The following is a 9755-nucleotide window of genomic DNA, read 5'->3' on the forward strand; positions in this document are numbered from 1 at the left end:
TAAATCTTAATCTATTTAAACATTAAACAAACTTTATTAGCAACGTCAAACCACACACAAACACCCCTTAAATCTCAGCTTATTTAGAAAACACTCGCAACAATTTTAATTTTCAGGTATGTTCCCACGTTCAAAAAAAAAATAACAACAATATCATATAATAAAATAAAATAAACATGGCCTAAACAACAATACAAAAACAGAGAAATATGAACACACCTTTAAATATATAACATTTAGTTAAACATTTTCAATTGCATTTTGCTTGGAAAAAGAAATGATCGATTTTTAACGAAACTTTAATTTTCTTGTTAATTTATATTGGATTATGCTCAACTTAATGAGCAAAATTTCAACTTCATTATATCAACTGCATACGCTCTGATTTGTTTTCTGATAACAGAAAGGGACATAGATGACAAAATCTGAATAAGTTGGCATTAAAATAAGTCAAAACAGAAAGTATTAAATTCCAAAAGTCAAAAACCAGATAGAATGTTCTAAAAACAAGAAATGTTTCTAAATGCAAAGCTCTCCATTACAAAAAAGGTTTCTCTAATTCAACCTCTGAGCAGCTTCTTTGGCCAAAACCCTTTCCTTTGCCTTTGTTTTAGCCTGGGATTTGGAACCCATTATTCCTCCACCCCACTTCTTCCTATACTCTTCATACTTGTCATTGAAGTTCGCCTAAAATATTCCAACAAATAAAATCACACATTAATTCACAACACATAAACCATCATTCATTTAACTTGATCAAAAACCAAACAAACCTTGATGGCCTCCAAGATTCTGCTGAACTCCATTTTGTCTTCATTCTTCACTGTAGTCAAGCAAAGAGCTGCTGCTGTTTTCTGATGTACAATCTGATACATTCCAACAACTCCATTAAGTCATTTTCCCAATTAGTTATGATTTATCTAAAAAGAACTTAATGGGGAAAGAAAAAAGGAAACAGGTTCTTACAGTTCCAAGTCTGGACTTTCCCTTAACAATGCAGTATGGGATTTCCATCTTTCTGCATAATGCTGGAAGCCAGACAACCAACTCAATGGGATCCACATCATGAGCAATCACAACCAATTGAGCCTTGTTCTGAAACATAGTCGTATAAAATTTTAGAGCTTTCTAAAGAAAGATAGAATTGAGAGATATTGAGCTTATATGTTAGAAAATTGAGAGGAAACCAAACCTGCTCAATGAGATAGGTGATGTGGTTAAGTCCATACTTCACCACAATAGGCTTCTTAGCCTCAACTGTCTTTCCTTCTGTCTCAGCTTGAGCTCTTTTAAGAAGGCGTTCTTTTTTGGCAGCTTTGTCCTCTGGCCTATATTTGAGCAGCATCTTGAACAGTGTAGTAGCTACATATCACATCACAGAGACATAAATTTCAACTTGTAATGTTTGTTTAAAGAATAGAATGCCAAAAGCAGGAATTATAATTCAACATAAGGTGTCCACTAAGTTTTGCAACTATGTTTCATCTTTAAAAAGGAAGAAATGTAGTGTCCAAAAAACATTCAAATGATTTAAAAAACTTTTCGAGCAAATATGCTGAACATATTCTTCTAATACTGTGATATCATTTTAACTGAGATGAAATGTGCAAGAAAAATGACATGTTGATTATGACATTAAGAGCAAGCATATAAATGATAAGAGTCATCCATTATTACCAAGATTTTTGTCGAGGGTTTTGGTAAACTGATTCAAGGCAGGTGGGACCTTCAAACGCTGCTTGAGGATCCTCCTCTTCCTCTGAATACGAACGACTTGTGGCCATCTCACAAACCTGTGAAGATCCTTCTTAGGAGGCAATGCTCCACCAATTCCAAATTGTTTCGGCCTTTTCTCAAACAACGGATTCACAACCTTCTCCTGTGTTGAAAAAATATGTACATATACAGATATCGTCAAACAAATTTGAATTGCAGCTAGACACTAAATACGAACAGATCATTCCAATAATATCCACAGATCATACCGCTGTTTTCTTCTTGGTTGCAACCGCCTTTCCACCTTTCTTTGGGGCCTTCAAGTGATTAAAAATAAACGCATATTAAGATTTGATTCAAATAAACATAAACCACGAATCAACGGGTAAAACGAGAGAGAGAAGTTGACGAAGTTTGTAAATTTTATGGATGAAACAAAACAACAAACAACGACACAAACACTTCTCAAATCCGACTTTTTTCAAATTTCCATATATACAGATCAGAAACATATCAGAAAACCAGAAGTCATCGAATTAATCGAATGAGATGGAGTTGGAGACTCACCATGTCTGAAAGTAGAGATTGAAGGTCTGGAAAACGGCAGTGATTAAAAGGGTTTTCGTGTTTATAAGAAAGACGAGGTTTATAGCTTTTAGGGTTTCACATAACTTGGGCCATCCCATATGGGCTGGACGGGGTTTATACCTTCTCGGCTTCATTTTACAGCCCAGCGGACCAACAGCTCGCCTATTATTATGTTTTTTTAACTATATTTTTCGTAGTTAGTTTAGAAATATACATTCACATGAATAACATAAATTTCAAGAAATAGATGCTCGCAATTGAACATAAACTCTCATTTAAAGATTATCATCTACTAACCATTCAAACAAGCATGTACAAACACAAAATACATAAAATATACTGTAAATACTAAAAGACAAACAAATATTATAAGATTTCAACTCAAATTCTTAATTTCACATATCCAATGTTTTTTATCAAACTTGAAACAATTTTGTGTTGTAAACACATTTGCTTATAAATATTTTCAAGGTATTAAAGTCACGTCAAGATCAAGTTTGTTAATTGATCATAGTTTTATAAAGAATTTTGAACAACTAAAGTTAAAATCTTCCTCGGAATCTATTAAATTTGGTTCAACTTTTGTCTAACACTACTAAATAAACACGAGATACAAGATGCATAGTGTAATGGGAGAGTTGAATGAGAAAACATGCATAATGGGTTGTTTTTTTTTTTTTGTCTGCAAATATTCTTACGTTTTATGTCGATATTAACCTTCGAAGACTGTAGACCTAAAAAGGTTTGTGTGTCCTCTGTTTGGCGTAGATGTGGATCGGAGTCTTCTAACCTCTTCATACATCTTTTAACCTAAAAAATACATATATCTTTATTTTTTAAAACTTAGATTTATTTCAACTTTATTTATGATAAACAATTTTAAAAAAATCACAATACTTTAAGAAAAATGTTCGCCGACACAACCATGATCTTTGTGACAAATTTATAAATAAGTATTATTTAATTACAATAATAGTCGTTGGAGTTGTTTATATAAATATATGAAAAGAAATCATAATGTCCTATATTTTTTTTGTCAAAATTTTATGAGACATTATTTAATATAGTATCATCTATTTATTGAGAAAAATATTTATGTTTATTTTTTAATTGATTTAACTGAAAAGGAAAAATAACATTTTTGAAAATTTTCATTTTAAAATCGAAATTTTTTCAATTCATTTTATATGTTAAATTCTTTCATCCCTAATTACAATGTTTAAATATAACTTTGCGACCAAACCTAATTGGTTTGTATTAAATATATATGTTAATTCGTATCGTTGTACTTTCACTTTTAATACAATAATGTATAGTTGATTTGGATTTGTTAATCATCTATAATAAAGTCATAAAAGTATTGAAAAACTCTTTTACGTTAAAAAAATCAATTTATTCAGATTTTAGTTTATTTTAAAAAACAATGATGTTTCAAACATAAACCTTTAATAAATTTAATGTATTGTGGATGTCAAAATGCCTAAGAACATTCATATTTTTTTACACAAATGATACATAGTTTTTGTTTCATTGACACAGAGTTTCTCCAAGCCCATTGTACACACACAAAGACAAATATATTTTGTTCTATCTCATCTTAAATAACAAAAGAGGCCTAAAGGCTCCACAATTCAACATTGAAGAAATAATAAATTCAAAGAAAACATCCAAATTAAGATTACATAAATTCACAATTAAAAAAACATAAATTCTCATTTGTTCCAAATACTCAATGGATCAGAATACAAAGTTAGTGAAACAACGAAAGTACAAAGCACAAACATGCCAAAACTTCATCAGCTCATTTATGCCTTCTTTGGTCTTCCTCTTCCTCTTTTAGCCCCAGATGCCCCTCCTCCTCCTCCTTCCTTTGCAGCTGCAGATGAGCGGCCCCGCCCACGACCTCTGCCAGAAGACTTCCCGCCCCTTTTACTCTTTTTAGCAAAACCGTTTGACTCTTCATCACTATAATCATCATCTCCATCAAAGCTTTCCTGTTTTGACTCTTCTGAGTCTGATAATTCTTTTGATTTCTTCCTTTTTGCACCACCTCCACCTCCACCTTTTTTGTTATTTTGCTTGGCTGGTGCTGGAGCAGCTGCAGCTTCTTCAACACCTTCACCCGCAGCTTTGCCATCATAAATTTCAAGCTGTATATAACAAATGAGAACAAGTCAACACCTCATTCATATTCCTCGACTAAAACAATAATAACAATAAAGAAACATCAACATCCATGCACAAGACATCGAAATTGTGTTTGACATGCATTCGACTGAGATTGATATCAACAACAGAACAAAAGCTGTAATTTTTTTGTCCCACTCCAAAAGGTGGGACAAGGACTCCCCCTCGATCTCTCGTCTGTAAAAAAGACATGAATGCCCCTCCTGATCCTCATCATACAAAATAGCCATAGAAAGCTTGTCCAGTCAAGTCCTGTTTTATCCCATTCAACAAATGCAGCCGAAAAGCTTTATATGACTATTTTCTATGATGAGGATCAGGAGGGCATTCATGTCTTTTTTACAGATGTGAGATCAAGAGGGAGTCCCTGTCTCCCACCTTTTGGAGTGGGACAAAAAAATTACAACTTTTGTTCTGTTGTTGATATCAGTCTCAGTCCAATGCATGTCAAACACAGTTAAATACAAGGGCAGAGCAAGTCTCTGCAATTTCGGTTGGTTACCTGGTCAAGTTTATCAGCAGCATTGGTTCTATCGACCACCACCAAGGAATGTGCAAAACCACATGCAACACTAGAGCACAACACAACATTAAGAAAAGTTTAGAAACAAGTAACATAATAAATAAAACATTAATTAGACACACACAAAAATCAAAAACCAACCTGATAACATGAATGCCTTCAATGGACTCTACTTTTTTAGGGATTGAAGAAGACCTGCAACTCATACCAATGCAACCATTAGAAGAAGACAACCACAGTAAAAAAAGTAAAAAGTAGAAGATTAGTAAAAGAGTAACAATGACATACTTCTGCTGGTTAGGCCCATATCCAAGTTCACCGGACTGAGCATGGCCCCAGCTTATGCATGTGTTATCAGCACCAACAAAATGATGCATACTGCCTGAATCCATGCAATCTATGTTCCAACCACTGCACAAATACAACAAAATTAAGCTCTCAAATTTTACTATAAATAAATATATATTACTGATCAAATTTTCATGGAAAGTAGGGAAACCTGAGATCCATGAGAGGTTTAGGGTACATCCAGTCATCACCAGTGTTCTTAATCTTACCCCACATGTACATCTGCCCTCCACCTGAACATAAATATTTCCAATGATGAAAAAGATAAGTTATTATGTTTTAGCAACAAAACAATTAAAATTTATTCAAAAGAAGAGAAAGACATGCCAGCTGTAACAGCACAGTTGACAGATCCAGCAGAAACCACTGCATTAGAAGGTACAACATTGTTCTTTGTGAAAAAGTCAAGGCGCCTAGGACTCCACTCATCCTTTTGTTCTTTATGTCCAAGCCTATAAATATAAACACCATCAATCAACAACAATATAACTATAGAATCCATTATTAAGTAGTAACTTTTCACAAATATTCCTCTTATTTTTTCTTTTCCATTTTACTTTCTCAGATATTTTTTGAACAAATGTAAGAACTACTGACCTTCCATATCCTCCAAAGCCCCACCTACAATGTTTGTATAGAAAGTTTTTAGTAAAAGAGAGACTTAACAAAACAATGATGAAACTCTTTTATAAGTATTTAACAAAGATAGTGATGGATAACTTACGTGTACACATGGCCATTTGAGTCCACAGCAACTGAACGCACGACACAACCAAATTAGGAATATATTAATTGTAATAAATATTTTAAAACCTAAGACACCAAAATGTGATTTTTATATAAACTATAAAGATACATAGAATTTATAAATTAACCTGTATGGTTTGATCCACAAGCAACTTTAACTATAGTTTCACCAGCAAAAGCAGAGATTGCTTTGGGGCGAGGTTGAGCCTCATAAGCAAGCCTCACAGAGCTATCTTTAGTATTATACTGCAAATAAGAAGTCAATTATGGCCATTATAAATTTTAGGGAATCCAAAAAAGGTAATTTAATATTAGATGTTATAGGTCAACACATAACTAAAAAGAAACCATTTTTGCAAAAACCCAAAAGTGATTTTTCTTTTTTTAAACTCGAGTGGAATAATATCCAAAAGGATCTTGCGTATATTTGGGAAAAGAAAGAAAGAAATTTGGCAATTATGTTACTGAATATACCTCATTGTCAGTTCCATGTCCAAGTTGACCATACTGTGGAAGTCCAGCAGTTCTGAAAAAAAAAAAAAAAAAACAAGAGACAATGTAGATTCAGCAAATATTTGACCTAATTTAAAATAACAAACTAATATCAAAGAAAAGCCATTAACCATACAGTATTGTAGCGCCTTCAACAGAAGTCAACCAAACAGTAAAATCAGCTCCACATGCAACAGTTTTTACTTCAGATACCAGACAACGTACAGGGTACAACTCAATTTCTACACAAGAGAAAGAAGCAAAAGAACTTGTTAGCAATCACAAAAAGAATCTACTTCCTGGAGACAATAAAGATAAACAATTTTATAGCTTTAGATACACACACTCTTAGAATCACACCTTATATGTATTCAGTTGTTAGCTACCAGTAACTCTCACCATGGTTTTAAGTTGAATATAACTTTGGGCTTTGGTGTTATATGACATATGGCATTTGCTAACAAATCCAGTAGATTAAATGGATAAAAGTTGGTAGAGGAACAACAAGTGACTTACCATTTTTGGCTGAGCCTGAACCGAGTTGCCCATGTTTATTCCAACCAAAAGCCAAAGAGATGCCATCTTCAGTCACTACAACTGTATGGGATCTCCCACTCGCTGCTTTCACAATTTTGTACCTGAAACCAAAATGTATGTGTGTTAATCACAAGAGTGTAGTTTTATGATCCCATTAGGATTTATCAAATTTCAACAAAATAACATTGCTAATCATGTAGAATTGGCATCAAGAACTATTTCTTATACATGGATTATAGATTCATCGAGCATTCAAGTAATAGGAATAAGGTATTGTTTCTTTTTGAATTGAGTGGGAACATTTAGTGTTTCTTTTTAACTTAATACAAGAAGAACGACGTAACAGAGAGAGTTAGACAAAGGAGGGTTTACGGGAATCCTAAGTCCTAACTTTTTACAAATTTGCCCTCATTTATTAGTTCATTCCATTTATATACTTAGATTCAGCAACGGTTGGTATCATAAGTCCAGAACTCCAGATTTAAAAGATCTAGAGTCGTTAGTATTTGTATTTGACACACTTCATTGATTAAATAAGGAAAGTCTATGACCTATTGTGTATTTTATGATGCAACCATCCGAGTGATGGGTATTTGAAACCACATAAGAAGTCGTGTATGTTATTAAATATTTAAATATAGTTTATTTGGTTGTTTAAAGAAAATATTTCCATTAAAGTCTTCTGCTTCCCTATGTGTGCCACCAATTACACAGAAAGAAGTAAAAGAACTTACGAAGCCAGTGCAGAGACAACTGTTGGCCTATCTCTTTGAATTTGATCCCCATGTCCAAGCTGCCCCTTCTGCAGAAACACAGGATTCTCCAGTATCAGATATCAAACCATGACAATTTGTGCAATAAGTCTCTGTTGGAATCACATAGATTTTGGAATACAAAACTTGTATGGTTGTGGCCATTAATAATGCAGTTTAGTACTTCAATTTTTCGTCTTAAAAAGATAAACTTTACACAGCTTAAACAATAAATGTTATCAACGTACATCATTTCTTCCCCAGGTATAGCAACGTCCATCCACATCCAGAGCCACACAATGACAAGATGCTACAGAATTATTCCGAAGAGATAATTTAACTCCAAAAATGACAAAAATTCAGAAGTGAAAGCACAGAGAAGTACACTCAGCAAGACTTACCACAACCAGATGCAACGTAGCGAATGTCAACGCCGACAAGAGGACGCAGCCGTGTTGGAGAAACTAAGTTACCTTCGCAACCCTTCTTTCGACCAATGGTGTCCCAAGCTGTCGTACCACAGAACAACAACTCTCCTCCCTTCACCTCCTCTTCTTTCTTCTCCGTCTCCGTCCCTGCCGCCGTCGTTGACATCTCCGGTCAAACAATCGATCAAGCTATTAAACCCCTGAACACTCACAATGATACAAAAAATAGGATCTTTTCCGGCCGAAATCAGATCGTATTTGCTGAAACCCTACTTGTTGAAAAGGGGATTTTATTCTCGAAGCAAATGGGGTCTGTGTGATTGCTATTAATAAGGGTAATAAATCTTAAAACAAATATAGAAAGAGAGAGAGAGCGTGAGAAAGGATTGGGCAAATTGGGGTCTCAACTTTCAATCCCAATTCCACAGATTTGTTACTGTTTCCAATGTCATTTCATTTTCTTTAACTTTTTTTCTCTTTCTTTTAGAGTCGTTGTCAGCAAGATTTCCCCCCCTTGTTTTAAATTAGGGTTTAAGGGTTCCGCAGGTTCTATCTTGTGCGCATTCGGGTCCTGGTGGCCCACTGCTTTCCCTCTTTTGAGATAGGTTGTTTCTTTTTGTATACATTTGATGATTTCAAATCAAGTTACATTACACTTTATTTTGGATATTTTTTCCTTCATTTGTAGATTTGTATACATTTGATGATTTCAAATCAAGTCACATTAAACTTTATTTTGGATCTTTTTTCTTCATTTGTAGGCATTACGAATCAATTTTTATCAAATTTTAGTTGTACGAACTCTTTTTTGTTTTTACATTATTTTTTATTTATTTTAAGAATGTATTAATGACTAATCTATGCAGTGGCAAGTTTAAAGGGAAAATACTGGGTATAGACATTTTTTGGGGTTGAATTCAAAAATATAGACATAAAAAATTGGATTTCCAGGTATAGACATGGATTTCGTGGTGGTAGCTCCGAGGGGTTCCGCAAAATTCACTGTAGTTCCGCGGAATGGCAAAATCATAAATAAATCAAGGTATTAAATAAAAATAAAAAAAATAAAAAAATAAAAAAAAACTCAATATCCATTCCGTGGAGGTAGCTCCGAGGAATAGATCTTCGTATAGAAAAAAAAATCACCTCCAATGATTCTTTTATGTAAAGATCTCCAATTAAAAAACCATTTTTTCCACCTCACTTTCAATCCAAACATTGTCAAAAAAAAAATCATATTATCATAATCTTTTATTTAAAATAATTAGTTGGGGAATGAATATAAACCCCGAATAATCGATGTGGAAAAAAAATCTGAAGATTCATTCCTCGGAGCTACCTCCGCGGAATAAGTTCATTCCTCGGAGGTAGCTCAGCGAAATGAATCTTGAGTTTTTTTTTGTAATACCCTAATTTATTTACAATTTTGCTATTCCA

At 33.6% G+C, this 9755-nt stretch overlaps 2 protein-coding genes across 2 annotated transcripts; both read right to left on the minus strand.

Moving 5' to 3' along the window:
- Positions 1–416: 416 nt before the first annotated feature.
- LOC145064792 (large ribosomal subunit protein eL8z) lies at positions 417–2390 on the minus strand. The gene is made up of 7 exons (XM_079012189.1): positions 2284–2390; positions 1986–2033; positions 1678–1879; positions 1193–1362; positions 967–1095; positions 774–866; positions 417–687 (listed from the first exon to the last, which is right to left on the minus strand). Exons 1-7 carry the CDS (start codon positions 2284–2286, stop codon positions 556–558), a joined length of 777 nt encoding a protein of 258 aa, XP_078868315.1. The 5' UTR covers positions 2287–2390; the 3' UTR covers positions 417–555.
- A 1544-nt stretch (positions 2391–3934) lies between these two features.
- Positions 3935–8822, minus strand: LOC145064885 (uncharacterized). The gene is made up of 15 exons (XM_079012281.1): positions 8292–8822; positions 8139–8200; positions 7873–7940; positions 7118–7239; positions 6738–6843; positions 6584–6635; positions 6238–6355; positions 6087–6117; positions 5960–5983; positions 5690–5814; positions 5514–5595; positions 5303–5425; positions 5156–5209; positions 4994–5063; positions 3935–4454 (listed from the first exon to the last, which is right to left on the minus strand). Exons 1-15 carry the CDS (start codon positions 8482–8484, stop codon positions 4110–4112), a joined length of 1575 nt encoding a protein of 524 aa, XP_078868407.1. The 5' UTR covers positions 8485–8822; the 3' UTR covers positions 3935–4109.
- Between the last annotated feature and the right edge of the window lie 933 nt (positions 8823–9755).

This window comes from Lactuca serriola, chromosome 1 (genome assembly GCF_051521515.1).
Source record: "Lactuca serriola cultivar US96UC23 chromosome 1, Lser_US96UC23_V15, whole genome shotgun sequence".
In the NCBI taxonomy this organism is placed as follows: Eukaryota; Viridiplantae; Streptophyta; class Magnoliopsida; order Asterales; family Asteraceae; genus Lactuca; species Lactuca serriola.